Source organism: Dromiciops gliroides, chromosome 1 (assembly GCF_019393635.1).
Source record: "Dromiciops gliroides isolate mDroGli1 chromosome 1, mDroGli1.pri, whole genome shotgun sequence".
In the NCBI taxonomy this organism is placed as follows: domain Eukaryota; kingdom Metazoa; phylum Chordata; class Mammalia; order Microbiotheria; family Microbiotheriidae; genus Dromiciops; species Dromiciops gliroides.
Genome location: NC_057861.1, coordinates 27,783,773 through 27,801,659, shown reverse-complemented (window position 1 = coordinate 27,801,659; position 17,887 = coordinate 27,783,773). Strand labels below are relative to the sequence as shown.

General features: G+C 48.4%; 1 protein-coding gene across 7 annotated transcripts in view; it reads right to left on the bottom strand.

Moving 5' to 3' along the window:
- The window catches only part of HECTD4 (HECT domain E3 ubiquitin protein ligase 4), a 171,890-nt gene that overhangs the window by 29,371 nt on the left and 124,632 nt on the right, over positions 1-17,887 (bottom strand). For all 7 annotated transcript variants that reach the window (XM_043968519.1, XM_043968533.1, XM_043968548.1 and 4 more), the window contains exons 38-53: positions 17,056-17,137; positions 16,456-16,658; positions 15,383-15,518; positions 14,225-14,407; positions 13,488-13,652; positions 12,887-13,056; positions 12,365-12,480; positions 9,385-9,488; positions 6,790-6,951; positions 6,558-6,706; positions 6,273-6,352; positions 5,044-5,207; positions 4,425-4,662; positions 3,746-3,882; positions 3,191-3,317; positions 251-388 (exon numbers count right to left, since the gene is read on the bottom strand). In XM_043968519.1, the coding sequence (XP_043824454.1) occupies positions 251-388; positions 3,191-3,317; positions 3,746-3,882; positions 4,425-4,662; positions 5,044-5,207; positions 6,273-6,352; positions 6,558-6,706; positions 6,790-6,951; positions 9,385-9,488; positions 12,365-12,480; positions 12,887-13,056; positions 13,488-13,652; positions 14,225-14,407; positions 15,383-15,518; positions 16,456-16,658; positions 17,056-17,137 (2,354 nt within the window). The remainder of the gene's footprint in view (positions 1-250; positions 389-3,190; positions 3,318-3,745; positions 3,883-4,424; positions 4,663-5,043; positions 5,208-6,272; positions 6,353-6,557; positions 6,707-6,789; positions 6,952-9,384; positions 9,489-12,364; positions 12,481-12,886; positions 13,057-13,487; positions 13,653-14,224; positions 14,408-15,382; positions 15,519-16,455; positions 16,659-17,055; positions 17,138-17,887) is intronic.

The following is a 17,887-nucleotide window of genomic DNA, read 5'->3' as shown; positions in this document are numbered from 1 at the left end:
CTTCCTTCCTCTCCTGGTCCCCACCCCCACTCCTAGGGTGATTCTCCCAATTCCTGCAGTTTTCTGTTTGTGCTTCTTATGCCGCTGAGGGGATGCCTGTCCTTACTGGAAGTCTTGCCTCGAGCAGAAGTGCCCGGGAAGAGTGGGGGTAAGAGGCTCCCTCCCCTTGAGCAATCCCATCCTGGCCCTAGGCTGTGCTTCTCAAAGTCACAGCTTGCAAATTTGTAGGAAAGCAAGAAAGAAAAGAAACCTTTTCGAACTTTATCAATTGTGAATTTATTTGCTTCATCTTTGATGTCTTCAATTGTGGGAAGATAAAGATCTCTGGGTATGCCACCATTCTCCTCATAGAGAAATTCTACAGTCTGCCGGGCGATATCCACCATGCCTGAAAGAAGAAGAGGCCTTTTGGTGAAGGTCCATCGCTGGCCCCTCTGCACCCTCCTTCTCTAGCCCAGGCTGGGTCACACACACACACACACACACACACATCGATTTATCATCAAGAGAGGGCACACCTCTCCCATAGACTGAGACTGGGAACTGGGCTGTCCCCTGCTCCCCTGGGATCAGCAGTCACCAGCCTCACGCAGAAGCTAACAAAGGCCATATTTCACTTCCTCATAAAGACAGGCAGGCCACCATGGGGGCAGTGTGGGGCTGGGGGTGGTCACATACATTCATCACATCTGTCTGACGATGCTAAGGGAAAGGGTCAACAGGACTTGCTTTTAAATAAAGGTCATCTCTACTGCTCCTCGTTGGCCGCTCTGCTCATTAACTGTCCTTACAGCAATTAGCAAGGGTAGCAATTTGCAGTGCACCATTCCAAAGGAGGTTGTAATTAGAGAAGGCTGCTTACAGAGAGAAGTCCGTGCCAGACGAAACAAGAGGAGAGCATGCAGTAGCATCACCACTTCCCCTATAGTACTTTAATTTCAAGGGCTCTTAAAGGGCTATGCAGGAGACCCTGCATAGGTGCATTAAGCCAGAAACCAGGCAAGCATGAGGCCTGGTTTTCTCTTCTTTTGTGTGACCAGAAATATCTGAAGCCCAATTCTCTCTCAAAGAAAATGCCTCCTGACTAACCTGAGGAATCCCAATCATTAACTTCCTTCATTCCTCCACACCACAGAGCAATTATTGTGAATGCACGCACTTTTTAAAAAAAGGTGCTGGTGGTGGGAAACACCTAGCGACTGATACTCAATGAGCACATTTAGCCAGCCTGAGTCGCGATGGGTCCCAGAGAACCACTGTTACTTCTGGCTGCCCCTCCCCACAAGCCTCGGACCACAAGGTCCGGCAGCCCACTGACACAGTGCTCCTGGTTGCTGGAATGAATCCTACAGTGATCAGAGTATCTTGGCACCTGGCTGCCGGTCCCTATTCTGCCCAAGGAGCAAGAGTCAAAGCAAAATGCCGTGACCACCCAAGAAAAGAGGCTTTCTCACAAATGCTACAAACCTTCCTTCCTCCCTCCCTTCTGTATGCCCCTGGCTAGGAGGATACACGACGCCTCCTGATGTCGAGAATGAATGATCCAGTCTCACAGGCTCGGGCAGGAGACCCTTAACTACATTTGATATCAGATCATTTTTATGTCTTCTTTTTTATTAAAAATTTTTTTTTTGATTTTTGCAGGGCAATGGGAGTTAAGTGACTTGCCCAGGGTCACACAGTTAGTAAGTGTCAAGTGTCTGAGGCCGGATTTGAACTCAGATCCTCCTGAATCCAGGGCCTGTGCTTTATCCACTGCACCATCTAGCTGTCCCATTTTCATGTCTTCTAAGCCCAGGGCATCGGCCTCATCATCCCCCAAGCAGAAGCCTCAGAACAGGTGGGGAAACAATGAAAAGAATGCTGGGTTTGGAGTCTGAAGAGAGAGATTCAAATCCAGGCTCTGCCATTTACCAGCTATGTGATCTTGGGCAGGTCATGGCAGCTCTCTGACCTCAGTTTCCTTATCTGTAATGTGGGTAGGTTGGACCAGATGGCTTTTAAGGTCCTTTCTAACTCTAGATCTATGATTCAATGAACTGCATTGGAATAAGTGGTTACAAATAGCCTGTAGATCAGAGGAAAAGGGGAAACATGGTCTAAGACAACATAATGGTAGGCTTTCTTTCTGATCCTGGCAGAGGGAGACTCTGCGTGCGAATCCTGGTCTTTTCTATCTCGCTTTCCTATAACCTTTTAGGGATTACAAAATCATATAAATATTATAGATGATTATATAAATGTGGTATTTGTAAAAGATGATAAAGATTCCATGTTGCTCCAAAACTGTGTCCCTAGGAGGGAGGAAGGCCCTCGGGGACAGGGCTGTCTGGTTTCTGCCCAGCACCGCGGCTGGCCCCATGAAGGCGTTTCGTGCATGCCCGAAGGGTCTACTGCACTCTTTCATTCATAATCACTTAACATCTTAAAGCCCTGGTTGACAGCAAAGAAGAATCTCCACTGTTCTGGCATGCCTAGCTAGAGCCATCGCCATCACCACTGCCATCCAGACAACTGGGCGGGGTGGCCGTCAAGTCACGTTCTCCAGGTGGACAACAGAGTGACTGAGCATGTGAGGGGCACGTGTGGATTTTGTGCTGGAACTGGGTGAATCTGCATTACGGGGAAATGCAAGGCTTCCCGAAGGCTCCGTGGAAGAGGAAGGAGGGGAAAGGCTCCCACATTAAATCCTGGCATCCCTTGCTGGGACCTGAATCAAGCCTGAAGTCCAGATTTATCCCTATCCAAAGTGCACTAGCACTACGTGTAAAAGGGCATTTCTTCTCCTCTAAAGCAGATGTTTACCAAGAAGAAGAAACCTAAGAAGAGAACGGGAAGGTACTAAAAATAGAAACAAGCTGTCTGCAGCAATTTCCAGGGCCCAGAACACTGAACATTCACTGCCAATCTACCATCTAAGGGCAAAACTACTTGCCCTGTTCTTGGCCAGCCAAACCTCTCTGATCTTATGAGGTGAAGGAGAAGAAAAGCTAATTCTATAAGCTTCCAGGCCTTAGATACTGAGCTACAGCTTTCCAAAACATGGCTCTGTAGAGACCAGCAAGGGAGAACCAGACACTCAGAAGAAAAGCTGTCCCAGGTGAAGGAACCGAGGCCTCTCCCCGTGGGCTTCTCCTCAGGGGAGCTCAGCTAGCCCAAAAGAAAACAAGGAAATACGGGGCCGCCAGACCTAGCTGCAGAGCCCCCTTGATCTGGTCCAGGCCTGACTTTCGCTCAGCTTCGTTGCGGAAGCGTCTTCTGATGGTAGGAAAGACTTTGGTTTCCCAGGCTTTCACGAGCAAGGCATAGTGGTCCTCCTGGAAAGAGAAGGCCAACAGACGTGAGAGAACGAGTGAGCTCCAGCGGGCAGGGGCGGCTATCGGTTCTTACTTCTTTAGTGACTCAGCCATTCTTCACCCACAACACACCTTGGCTACTGCAAGGCCATCAGGTTTGGGCACAGAGTGTGCAGGCTGCCAGTGGACAAGGCCCCCAGCTACTGGGGCAGGGAACGGCTGGATTAAGACAGTTTCCCAGGTGCTTCAGAAAGCATGAGGGCCATCTCACGTTAGCTCAACTTGACCGAGTCCATACCCAAATCCATCCTTTTTCTGACACCCTGGATCTGTCATGGGCCAAAAGGCCTTTGCCACCCCTCTCATCAAAGCAACTCCTTTCAAGTCCCTTCCTTTTGCACAAGCTCTGCCTTCACGCTTTCAGGCGCTCCCACCTGCATCTCCCTTACCTGAGGGATGTCATCATCATCGTCGTCATCACTCTCGTCATCTGCAATGGGAGGTGGGTGGGGGTCTGGGCCTGAGGTGATGAAGTTTTCATAGCTGAGTTCCACTTTGTAGTGACAAGAAGTGTCACTGTCATATTCTGTAACAAAGGACAATGAAAGCGTGCATCTTGTGTTCAAGGAGAAAGGAAAGCCCTCGATGGACGGCACCCTGAAAAATCCTACCACAACATCCCCCGGGTATTTGATGAAAAGGGCTCTGCAACCCTGAGGACCTTCGAGAAAAATAATCAAGGGAGTAACATATTACCTATAATGATGCTAATCCATCTTTAGGACACAATTAATTCAACAGAGAGCGCAACTTGGATAATGCCTCAAGAAGAAAAAAACGGTTTTTGTAACGAGGCATCTAAGTCAGTTTCTTCATCTGTTAAATGAGGGAGTCAGACTAGCTAACACCCGAGGTCCCCCAAAGGTTCAGAGATCAGATCCTACGTCAGTCAGCCATTCTGTACCTCAGTTTCCTCATTTACAAAATGAGGGAGCTGGACTAGATGTGTTCTAAAGACTCTTCCAGCTCCCGATCTTATGACATTATGATCCTAGGTGAAAATTTTGGTAATGTTGGGGGAAGGGAATTGCATTTTCTTTGAGCAGTGAAACACTCGAGGCCATTTACGTTGCTGAGCTGTGGCCACGGCAGCGATGCGACAGGGAGGCCCGTGCGTTCCCGGGTCAGAAGCTATGCTGGTGCCGGCGTCATTGTCACTGTCAGAAGCCATAGCAAAAGGAAGGGCTTCAAAGTTGGCGCTGATCTCCTCAGCCAGGTCTATACACAGGTCAGCAGCATTCCGGTGGGCCTGCCCCTCAGCATAGGCAAACTGGCGAGAGCCAAAATTAGCCCGGATCTTGGTGTTCTGAAAGGAAGATCATATGGTGAAGATGAGAAGCTGATGCTTCATTTTACTCCCTGGGAGGACCTGAAAGATACTAGTGCAGACATATAGCCTCAGAGGCTGTAGCACTTACTTTACAGAGTATTGCTCATCCCTCCCTCCCTCCTTCTTTCCTTTCTTCTTCTTTTCCTCCTTCCTCCCTCCCTCCACACAAAAGTTTGTGTATGATGTGCTGACTGAGCTATCAAAGCCTACAGGGACAATAAAAAATATCGAGTTTTTCCATGACCAAGGCAACCCTGCATTTTCTTTTCATTGGGAGCTGTCATTGAGGTCTTTTGTTCTGTACTGCGGATGGAAGCCAACTCCCCAACTCCAAGGTTTCTAGATGAGAGGACCTGCCTTTTTCTGAATGTGAACCACAGGCCACATGCCACCCGAGACATCTTCCAGACATGGGGGCAGGCGCTGCCCACAGTAGGTGAAATAGACCCGGCCCTTGGGGGGCTGTCCCGGAGGCGGTGGGGTGCCCTCCGTTCTTTCCCAGCCAATTCCTGCTCCGTCTCCTGTAGAACAGAGGAAGGAGAACATCAGAGCCCCTGCTGTGTTCCTGGTCAGCCACTACTAGGTTCGTGTCTGATTTGCAATCAGCTTGTCTTACTGGCCAGCTCTTTGACGAGTATGACCAACAGAAGGGACTGGACAGGGTTGACAAACAGGCCGCCTTTGCTTCTGGTGTTGTCAATGTCTGAGGTCAATTCAGTCTGTCAAGGACCTGAGATTCTGTTCATGACTACGGACACCTTAGCTTGAGGCTCAGAGAATGTAAGGAAATTGCTCCTGGCTACACAGCTCATCCATGTCAGTGGCAGAATCTGAATCCAGGTCTACCTGATTCTATCTACTATGCCACAATGTCGTCGGTTACTTTACTTAACAAGGATTTATTAATATCTCTTTGCCAGGCATGGAGGACATGGAGATAAAATTAAAACAGTTGCTAGCCTCCAGAAGCGAACCCAAACACATAAATGAAGTTTAATAAACATGAAACATGGACAAAGTCATTTCAAAGGGGCTAGGCATGGCACCACCAAGGAGGGGAAATCAGGAAAGGGACTGTGCTGGGAAGCTCTGAACGGAGGACTGAGAGCAGGACAGGGGCCTGGGGACAGGAAGTGGGATGTTGGGGGATCATTTGCTTAACATAATTTGTGACGGTGGACAAAAGGCAAAACCTCGGGGCAGCTAGGTAGCAAAGTGGATAGAGCACTGGCCCTGGAGTCAGGAGTACCTGAGTTCAAATCTGGCCTCAGACATTTAACACTAGCTGTGTGACCCTGGGCAAGTCACTTAACCCCAATTGCCTCATTAAAAAAAAAAAAAATAAGGCAAAACCTCAGAATCTTCTAAGAGGACCCAGAGATAAAAATAAAGATGACTCATAAATGACCAATCCCAGGTTCCTAATGTTAACTCTCATGAAAAATGAGATCCTGAGGCTGTGTCCCCAAACAACTGACTGCCTGAACCGTGGCTGTTTTGTTCATTCAGTTAAACCAGCTAGAAGATAACCAGGGAGGCAAGAGAAATGAGTCGGCTTTTTGGAGAGCTGCCGTCATCCCACCTACCAGGGGAGAGGGTCACGTCCAGCCGCACGCTCTTCCACTGTAATAAGCTGGAGCCATTGTAGTGCACAGCACGGCCATTGCTAGGAACAAAAACAAAACCAAGGCAAAGAACATTAGTTGTATGATTATAATTGTAATATGCCTTTGAGAAGGAACATTTTCTTAAGTTACAGTGGAGAGGAGCAGAGGAGCGCTGGTAGGGGAGTGATTTTTAAATAACAAAAGCCCCCAATCCCTTATCCCCTCTGAGACAAATACATTCTTGAGGCAATAGCAGTCACTTACTTGTGAAAAAGGCAAGTACCCACAGGATTGGTCCAGGCACCATCTCGTTTCTCTGCTTCGGTAGCAAAGCCAAAGGAAACTATTGGTCCAGTGTCATCATCTGTATCTCCGTAAGAAACAATTTCAATTTCCCAGTAGAAGGATGGAGCCTGGAGAAAAGTCAGGGATAATCAGAGACCCTTTCTCTAGCCTTTTCTTTCAAACTTCAAGGGAGGAAGGGAAGATATTCTACCTGAATGGGAAGTGGAGAGGTTGCATAGATAAACGTGCCACGAGGGAGCCCTCCACCAGCACTCGGATCAGCCAGGAAGGTAACAGAGGTCAGGTGAGATGAGAACATGCAGGCTCGAACAGGTGGAAACACCCGAGAAGGACTCCACGTGATCTCCTTGGGCTGCAGCAAGAACAGAAAGCCTTTCAGTAGGTCTACTGCTGTGAATCCTTGTCCAGTGTTGTCCAGTGGAGGACAACACTTTCATAGCACCACCACCACCACCCCCCATATAGAAAAACTAAGATATTGCCATGTAATTCATAGCTATCATCTAAGCAGCACCACAGGCACCCTGCTCCCTGGTTTACTGAGGGGGCCACGAGAGTTCATGAATTGCCCAGGGTCATACAGCGAGTGAGTGAACTGTATGTACATGGTGGTAGAGTAATGGATTAGGGGCCTTGCTAGTGAGCTGTTGGTTACTCCAGGGCAGCAGCCCAAGGAGAGCCGGTGCTGTCACAAACACCCCTTTGTGCCTTCTTCAGTGGTCCCAAACTGAAGTGTTAGAATCTTCCATGAGTAAGTGAACTGCCATGATATGTGCATTCAAGTGGATCAAGGGGGAAGAATGTAAAGGTAAACCAAGTCATCTTTTCACAATTCCTTTATGAAAGGACAAAAAAAAGATCAGCTTATTCGGAGATTTAAGAGCACTATCCTTCTACTAGGGCGCTATTATTGTCCCTGGAACTTCAAAGCACTGCGCTGTCTTCTTATCCAAATTCAGAAATGTTCCATACACTTGAACAAATATTTAGTAAGTGCCTATTGTGTGCCAGGCGCGGGAAATACGGATCAATTAACCAATAAGCATTTAAGCCCTCACTATGTGGCCAAACACTGCTAATCACCAGGAAAACAGTGAGAAAGCAAAAATGGATAAAAAATGCAATGGTTCCTGTCCTCAAGGAGTTTATATTCTACTAGGGGAAATCATGAGGGGGTGGGAAGGAAGGGGGAGGTTTAGAGAAACAGAGAAGAGGACAGAGCCCATTGCAGACACAGCAGTCAGTCTGTAAGCCTTTATGGACGTTATAGAAGGAATGCCAAAGAAGTCCCAGGTGGCTGGAGCATGGCGTGTGTGGAGGGCAGGAATGTAAAAGGAGATAGGAAAGAAGTTGTGGAAAGCCTGGAACGTGAGTCTGAGGAGTTACTGTTTTGTCCTAGAGAGAAGAAGGAAGCCACGGGAGACTTGTGAGCAGCAGTGACGTGGCCAGACCACGGTCAAACCAAGCAGCTCATTTTGGCAGATGTGCGGAGGCTGGAGGAGAGGGGGAGGCCATAAGAGGTTGTGAAGGGAGAGACAACAGGGCTTAACAAGGAAGAGTCCGGTGTGCCGATGACATTCTGGTCCCAGTGGCCGAGGAGGCTGGGGCCGCCTCAGCAGAGCAAAGAATGCAGCAGGAGCCGCTTGTGCAGGGAGGTGCTGGAGCACAGTTCTGGACCCGCAGCCGGTGGGATGCTGATGGGCCATACAGGCAAGAGCTCCTAGTGGGCAGCTGGTAATGGGGGATTGGTGTTCTGGAGAGAGAAGGCTAGAAACAGAGATGATCACTGAACCCCTGGGGACAGATGAGATCACCAAGGAGAAAGAACCCAGAAAGAAGCAGGCCGGGAAAGGGCCTTGAAGGACATTCATGTTTCATGGGTGAGAGAGGGAGGGTGAGTCAGCCGGGTCAGCCAAGGTACAGGAGCAGGAGTGAGCAGTCGGTATCACAGGAGAATCCAGGAACGGGGGTAGTCAGCATCCCCACCCCCACCCCCTCCCCAAAAGCGGTAGGAAGGGAATGAGGACTGAAGAAAGGTTTGGAGAGGAAGGCTTCAGTCCATTGGTCAGAGGCGAGAAGGGAAGGGGCTGAGAGGAGCTCTCAGGACGGGCAGGGTCAGGGGAAATGTGTCAAGGATGTCTGCTGGTCCTGGGGAGCCGCTGTGCCCAGGGTGAGACTGACAGCCACCCACTGGCTGAGGAGATGGGAGGGGCTGGAAGCAAGGGCACAAAGTAGGAGAGTCGGCCTGGATGAGAACAGCTGATGCTTCTTCAGAGACTAAGACGAAGGAAGAGAGGACGCATGATGGTGCACTGGGGCTCTGAGATATGGGAGCCAAGATGGAGCGTCTCAATTTTCTTGAGACCATCTGCTGAGGCAGGGGCATGGACACAGCCTGGAGGAGGAAGGAGGGAGGGAAGGCTTCTTAGAGCCACTGTGGAGATAACAAGAAAGGGCCAACCCAGGAAAGATCGAATCACAGGAGCGGACCAGGCCTCATGGTTCCTGGGCTTCCTTCAGCAGGAAAGATGGCAGCTGGCAGGCTGACCCCGGGCAGAGAAGTGGCAAGAACACGGGGAAAAGGGAGTCAAAGGGTGAGGATAGTGGTTAGGCTGTTCTACTGAGTCACAATGGGCCAGACCAGGAGGAAATGGGAGATCCCGTGAGATTATTATCCCAGAGCAGAATCAATTTCTGATTCAAGATCAGTATTAACTAACACAGTTCCAAACAAAATGCCCTCCACAAGGTGGTGCCTCCAACCCCGGGGCAGCCCGGTGCTTACCTGTCTCCGGTCTGCCTGAAGAGGTGGGGGTGGGGGACGAGCACAGTCTCGGTAGAGCATCCTTAACCTCTCACACTGCACTTCTACAACCAGAAGCCGCTCTCCTGAAACATCACAAAAGCAAACTTGGGAAATCCCACAGCACAGCAGCAGCGGCACACAACACATATGCATACAGAGCTTGAAGGGTCAGAACACAGATGTGACCATCCCCATTTTACAGGTGAAGATGCCGAGGCCCAAAGAGGTCACACAGCTAGTGGACCCATTTCCCTGACTCCCCCTCCAAGCACTCTTCCCACTCTGCTGCTCTGCTTCTCTCCAGTTCAAGGAATTTACCTCCACCTCTTTTAGAACAGGGCAAAATCACTCATAAATTGGCTTCAACAACCAACACATTTTACAAACATTTATTAAGCACCTACTATGTGCAAAGCACTATGGTAATCACTTGGGATATAAAGACAAAAATCACAACAGTTCCTGCCCTCAAGAGGTTTACATTCTATCTGTAGGTGCGGGGCCGGTAGGCCGGGTAACTTGGACATTTTAAAACGAGACAGATTTTTAAAAAAGATATAATATTAGAATTGGTTCACTGAACATTCACTGAGAGTTTAAGATGTACTGGGCACCATGGAGCCTCTAAAGTGCAGGAGAGGGTCCCTGATCTGCTTATGCTCAGTTAGGGAATTCTAGGAAGGACTTAGGTCAATGGCAGAGCAGTACAAAGGGCCATGGGAATTCAGCTGAGGGAGGAAGGCCTTGTGGGGGAGGGAATAGAGAACCTTCCCAAGCCTGCAGTGACTTTTTTTTTGTGGGGCAATGAGGGTTAAGTGACTTGCCTAGGGTCACAGAGCTAGTAAGTGTCAAGTGTCTGAGGTTGGATTTGAACTCAGGTCCTCCTGAATCCAAAGTTGGTGCTTCATCCATTGTGCCACCTAGCTGCCCCCCTACAGTGACTTCCAAGGGGTGAAGAGAAAAGTGTGCAAGCGATGACCCCACAGCAGGGAGGCCAAAGAACCCTGGACACATGGTGAATGCCCCAGGGTCCTGACTAAAGATGAGCAAGAGACAAAGCTGAAGAGGGAGCTGGGGCCGCTGAGCCAAGGATCATGGGCACTTAGTTGATGCATATGACTTTGATTTGTCAGGCAAGAGGGAGCCACTGAAGCCATATTACGTAGTGGCAGGACATATTCAAAGTAGATCTTTAGAAGCTTAACTTGGGAGAAGGGCAGGGTGACCAAAGGCAGGGAGACCAGGTAGTAAGTAATCAGGCCTAAGGTAGTGATGAGGCTAGGAGTGGAAATGAGCTGCCCATGTCAGCTGACTAGGTGTGGAATTGGGCTAAAGATGGGGGAAGGAGGCAAGCAGAATTCTGTGGTGTTGAGCCCAAGAGGATAACAGCCCCATTGAAGAAATCTGGTTGGGGAATGACCAGAAGAGAGCACAATGATTTTGGTTTGGGGCATGTTAACTCTGAGGTGTTAGCAGAGCATCCACACAGAAATATTCAGTAGGGAGCTGGAAACAGGAGACTGGGATTGGAGCTGAGGACAAAGATTTGGGAGCTGTCTTCAGAGAGGTGAGAGCTGACACCCTGGGAAAGCAGAAGACCAACTACAGAAAAAGCAGAAGAATAAAGAAAAGAGTGAAGTTCCCTTACATAACACAACATAACATAATAGCAGACATAAAATTTCAGGGCTTCCTGCCCCTGATTAAGAAGAAGACTGAAGGGACTCACACCAGTTTACTAATAGCAGTTTCCTTCTGTGGATGACATAGTAAACAAAAAAGAAATGTTTCCTATGAGCAGCAAACATAAGCCTCAGCTGTTGCCTAATCCTGTAGCTGTGAGGTCACTTTTCAATGTACAAATTGTGATTCTGTAATAGAAGATAAATGATACTCAAGATAACCTTATTCTGCTAAGCTCAGAAGGCAGATTACTTTAGACAGGCATCTTTACGAAAGCAAATGATGAATCTGGTCATTTATATGATCTTTAAAATCAGCTAAAACCCATCTCAAAATGAAGCTTTTGTCAGAAACACTACACTGCACTCAGTCCACTTGGGATGCAGCGTGTGCAAGAAACGCAGCCTATTCTGGAAGAAATTTAGGCCACCAAATTTCCGTCTAGGAGTGGAACAGATTTCCTTTAAGTTTCACAGACTAAACATCTTCATTTTCTCCTGTTCTTTCTCTCAGCCCTACCTGTATTCTACAATGTGCTATTTTTTCAGTTAGGACTTCCGATTAAAAAGAGCAAGGAGACTTATCCATAAAAGCAGATAAAGAATAAGAAATCAGAATGTGAAAGAATTTAAAGAAGAGTCAGAGATCAAAAGCAGGGACAGGCATGGGAAAAAGGGCAAAGGGCAGGAGGGAATCTATAGTGATAAAAATAATAAAATGACCCATTTCCTCCCAAAGAAGAAAAAAAATAAGGAAAACATTAAAGAGAACAAAGATAACAGATGTTTTCCCTCTAGATGGTAGAAATTCCTGTACAGGTACATTAAGGAAATGCTAATCTAATCCTGAACCTCAAAATGATTCTTTGTAACTTCATACTTTATGCCCTTGGAACAAATGTAAATGCACTTAAAAGACAGCTCTGACTGTAAACACCTAACTTTGTTTTTGACTCAAATGCAGCCAACAGCAATAGTGAGACCATGCATGAAACACCCCTAAAAGCTTGGTGAAATAGTACAAAGATGAGAAAACCAAGATGTCCCAACAGACAGAAAGTTAACATCTTAAAAGCACGGTCGATTTTCTGAGAGTGGGTGTGGTGTCTCTTCCACTACCACCCGGCTGGGTCGAGGGTGCGGTCCAGTGTCTCAGGGCTGTGAGTGCTCTATGTAACAGGTGCTTAAGGAAATGGGGCCCAGTCCCCTCATTGACTCCAGTGATGCAGATGGCACTGAATGGCCATGGCGGATGACAGAAGATGGCAGGCACTTACCAGGGCTGCATTCTTGTGCCACGAGGTTGAGGACTTCAACGGCTGCTGGACACTGCTGTAGGAATTCTTCACAAAACAAACTGTCTTCTAAAAGCTGCGCCATGACCAGGCATGCTCTTGATGGTAAAAGACATTTCAAAACCTTCAGTAAATTCTTAATGCAATCACCTTGAGAAAAGAGCTGCAGACAAATCTGCCCCACTGCCCCTGGGCTGCCCAGCGCTGACCCCTGCTTCCTCTGGCTTCCCCTAAGCTGCTCTCTCAAGGGCACATGGTGATGCTTGTGACCCAGGTGCCGAAGGGAGAATGATTTACACCCACAACGATGGAGGCACAAAAGAACCTATTTTCTGTCCCAAAGCCTGAGGAGTGTCTGTATCAGAAAGACCAGAGCCCGAAGCCCCTGCGGCGGTGGGTAGTTCACAGTCAGTCATCACTACTCTCCACCCCAGTCTCCATGGTCTAAGATAAGCACGCGTGCTCCCGAGTGGAGAAAGAGAGAGACGAGAATGGCAAACTCACCTCGTTCTGATCTCAGCAAGGAGCCGAACCACTGCCATTACTGGAGTTGAGCCATCTCCTGTTGCAGGAAGTGAGGTATGAATAGATAGACTTCCCTCCTGAGGAAGCAACATGGACTGGACTGCCTGTACTACCTTCTCAGTAATGGACAGTTTATGAAGAGGCAATGCCTGATGGCGGTGGTAGGGGGGGGGCACGGCAAAAAGTTAAATTCAAGTAGTTAGTTTCTAAGAAATGAGGGTGTTATTATCTGGAGTCGTTAATTCTCATTTTGCACAGTCAGTTTAAAAAATGACACATGCACACACATGCATGCACTCGCACACGCGCGCGCGCGCACACACACACACACACACACACCTGAAAAATCACAACAAAGCAGCAAAACACAGTAGGTCTCCAATACAAAGGAATGCATCTTACATCACGTACATGATAGTTTCCATACAAACATTGCTCTTAAATGCTCACAACCAAAATGCATGCAAATCATATGTCATATTTAATTCAATCACAGATTTTCCAGATAGCATCTATGTATATTACTCATGACTGTGCAAATGACCATTTAGAGTGACATTGGATTTGAAAATGACCTTACCTCAGATCTTGGAACACAAAGTCTAGATAATGGAATAGTCAGTGTGTCTGATGCTTGCGAGGTCTTTCTACAGTCTATGGGTGGAAATTTGACAGTGGCTATACCTTCCTGCTCATTGATTGATGCCACTACGCCAACACTCCCGGATATTCCTCTCCCCAGTACCTAGAGAGAAAGGTGACTTAGCCCCAGGCATAGCCACGGCTCGCCAGTCATCCATAGTAGAGACCTGGTGGTGGCCAAAGTCAAAGACACCTCTCATACAATCTCTTTCACAAAGGCCTCCACTACTAATCAATGTCTTCTCCTGGCAATACCAGCTCAAGGTGACCTCTGGCAGGTCAGAGCAAGCTGGGAAGACTTCAGAAGTGGAGGCCTGGGGAAGCCCTGGGGATTCCGCATCCAAAGACCAGCTTAGCCAAGCGCAGAAGTGCGGCCCGAGGCTTGTTGACCCCAGACCCCACAGCACCGAGGAGCTGAAACATGCACTAGTGGAGGTCAGAGCCATGGCAGTCCAGCTGCAGCTGCTTGGGTCACTTATTTTATGAATACGCAGCTGGAGACAGGCTTCAGGACTGAATGAGTCCTTTCAGAATGGAGCTTTAATCTCCAAACTCCACTGCTCTAATTGGGCTGAGAAGACTCAGCCTCCAGAGCTTCAGCGGGGCCACAAGCAGCCCTCAGTTCCAAAGTGAAGGCTCAGGGACTAAGAGGAGCAGACAAAAGGGGTGCACTACCTGTACTTCAGACCCTATCTTGATGGTCTCTTTAAAGCCCCCAAGCGCACACAGTGCAGCCACTGCTTGTCGCGCAATCCTCTGAAGCTTGGCAAGCTTCCGGCCGCTGCTGCTCCCATTCTCCAGGATGCTTTCAGCGTATTTTCCCAGCTGGGGGATGTACATCAGCGCTTGAGACAGAACCTAAGAAAGAAAAAAGAGTGGCCGCATCTCTGACGAGGTGAGCTCGGTCCTATATCCTAAGGGATAGACACAATCATCTTGTTGGGGGAATTACAGGGGCTCCAAGGGCAAGCGGTGTGTTTCCCAGCGCCTGTGGCTCTTGCACGATCACAGAGCTGGCAAATATGGCCTTCAAAACACGGTAAAACAGAACACTGTGTTGCTAGGGAAGCAAAACTACAGCCATCCACATGAAAGCAAGTAAATCCAGTTTGCGCTGTCTTCTCAGTATCTAATGAATTTGCACGTGGTGCAAGGAATTCACCTTAAATTCCATGGCAGGAAAGGGGGAATTGATCACAGACCTTTAGCTTAAAACATGACTGTTTAATGCTTTATAAGGCATCTATCGTGTCACTTCAGTGAGATGTCAGTACACAGGACACAGCTGATGAGTTCTCCATAAATCCTTTTTCGATCACCACCCCCACTAGTGAAAAATCATCTCCACTTTGTCCCCCCCCCCAGAGTCTGCCTTGTATCTGTCGGTCCCCCATCCCCCATTAGAATGTAAGCTCCCCGGGAGCAGGAACAACAGCATGAACCATCTCCTACCCTCCAGCACCAACCACAGTGTCTTGCAAGGTCAATCTTAAGGCTTGAGCTCCCAAGAGAAATCGTGATTGTGGGAAAAGAGGGAGTTATAGATGAAGTGTTGTGATAAGAAGACCCATGGGAAGGATGACAGACTAGCAATAGTTGCCCAATTTCCCTTTACTAAAATCAATATGTATTTATATAGAGGGACCTCAGATGTTATCAGAGAAGAATGCTGACCATCAAGCATCAGAGCAGGATCTGAACCCAGCTCCTCTGCTCCGAGGTCAGTGTCCTGAGAGCCACAACCCATCTCCTTTTCAATGAGGCACAATCTTGATTATCATTACAATGATGATTTTAACTCCAACTAGGCCGTGGCCAAGTTGCGATGCTCACCTTCTCGGCGGTTGTTGTCCATATCTGAGCAGCATTTGACTCAGGTGCCATTAACAAACTATGAAGCAAGGCGATCACTTCGGCTGCCATGCTGTTTGCGACGTGGCCACTGATGAATGGGCGCACGGGGTCTGTTCTGGAGAGGGAGACACGGGATGGGATCAGGCGGCCCAAAAGGGTTACCACAAAGAGGAAATGGCCTCTGGACAATCTTGCCACATCTGTCTGTCACAATGGAGCCAGTGCAGGTGGGCAGAGTCAGTTAAAGTATGGAGAGAATGAAGCCAATCAGCAGCCCAGGGATTCAGAATCCCGGCAGGCACACTTTTCTCTTCTTCCTCTCTTAGTGGCCATCTAGACAATGGCGATACTCAAAGATTTTCAGTCCACAGAACAACTGCTCAAGGTGAGGGAAGCCCTAACCCTCATCTGTTCAGGTTTTCAGCCCAAAACAAAATGACCTTCCCAAGAATAACTATTTTTGACTTATCCTCCTTTGGGGGAAAGCACTGTGAGGCCTAGGAGTGGGAGGCTTTGAGCTTTGGAGAGGAGAAGGGATGACAATAAAATCTACCCATTTCTCTCAAGTTATACTTGCCATTTCCTAGAATAGTCCTTCAGAATAAAATGCCCTTCCTTTTCCTGACCTGCCTGTGACCCGCTAGACATTAGCATCTCCAAACTTTGCATTTTGGATGAGCCCAAAGCCTACACAGATGTCAAGGGTCAATGTGAATTCCTTGTCTATATTCAAGAAAACCCTAATTCTAAGGAGTGGGGGTTGGTGCTTTGTGACTGATGGCCTCATTTCGTTTTTCCCACATCCCCTCCAACATTTATAATTTTCCTTTTCTGTCAGATTAGTCACCCTGACAGGCGTGAGGTGGTACCTTAGGGGTATTTTCATTTGCATTTCTCTACATGACTGTAAAAAGCTTTGATTTCTCCATCTGAAAACCTGCCTATTCACACCCTTTGCCCACTTATCAATCAGGGACTGTCTGGCTTTAAGCAGGGACCACACTGCTGGTCCGTAAAAGAACACGTTTTAGGCCGGGCTGGAAAGCCTCTACCTTGCCAGTTCAGAATTCCTTTCTCGACAAACGGAGGTCTGAGCAGTCTTCTTCTTGTCACCCGGAGACAGCCCACTCACGGCCTCTGGATTGGTGGTTTCCACAGGAGGCCCCACGCTGACGATGAGGCCCGACTGTGCCCATTTCGTTGCCTTCCGGAGGGCGGCTGCAGCCTCTTCTGTGATCACTTCACAGCAGCCACTCTGAGAAATCGACATGAGAAAAGTCTGGAGGACCCGGCCTTGCCTGGGGCCACGTCAGCCACCAGCAGCCCCGTCTGTCTAGGTGCTGCTGATCTGTATTTCGCTGCGGTACTAATCTGAACGGAGCTGAGGGGAAGAACTCCACGATGCCACTCTGGAGCCCCAATCTCTAACCCGATCCTCTTCACGTTTCAGGATTCGTATTTTAACAGAGCAGTCCCCTTTAAAATATCCCTACTTAATACACTGGCTAGTGAGAAATCTCAAAATGCCCTGTCCTGCTTTGTGGGTCACTGGATGGATTTCCTATTTCTCCATCCTGTTGGATGGCGCTGAAGCAATGGAGGATGCTGCCAGCTGCAGGGATGACTGATGAGGAGGCTTGAGGAAGGCTTACCTTTGTCATGTCTCGGTCCATTTTCACCACTTTTTCCATGTTGGCACCTGTGCCAAGTCTGAATGGCCGCCCTTCAGAACTGCTGCAAATGCAAAGGAAAAGGGAGCAGAGGCAGATCGTTAGCAGGAAGGAGGACCACTCTGGGAGATGAGTAGGCCAAAAAAGGGCATCTGATGTTTCAAGAAGGCCAAGTTTCCAAAAGGGAAATGGTTTGCTTAACAATCCAGTAGGGAAGCTTTCAGACACAAGATGACACAGTTATCACTCAATCAGGAAGCATCAATAAAGCGCCTACTGTGACCTCTGGGAATACAAGGATAGAAGTGAAACAGACCCTGCCCTCGAGGAGTTTACAATCCACTAAGAGATATGGGTTTACATAGAAATAAATCCAGCACATGGATGCAATGAGCAGTAAGGGCTACTCCCCCAACAAGGGGGAGACCTTTAAAGGAGGTGGCACTTGAGCTGGGCCTTAAAAGGCAGGAGGGTTCACAGAAGGCCGACATGAGGAGAGAGAGAGAATTCATGCTAGTAAAAGCCCCCAGAAGCAGGAGGTGGGATAAGAGGAGGAACGAGCAGCCTGGCATAGCAAGAGTCATGTTAAGTCAAATCAACAAATAGGTATCGAGCACCTACTGTGTGCCCAGTACAGTGGGAAGCACCAGGAACACAAGGAGAGGCACAAGACAAGCCCTGCCCTCGAGGAGCTCATAGTTTAACAACTAGGGAGAGATGAGCAACAATGCAGAGGGAAGGCCCTGGGCCTCCTCTAGAAGGAGGGGGCTTAGCTGGACCTGAAGGGAGCAGAGAAGCCAAGAGGCTCCAGGCG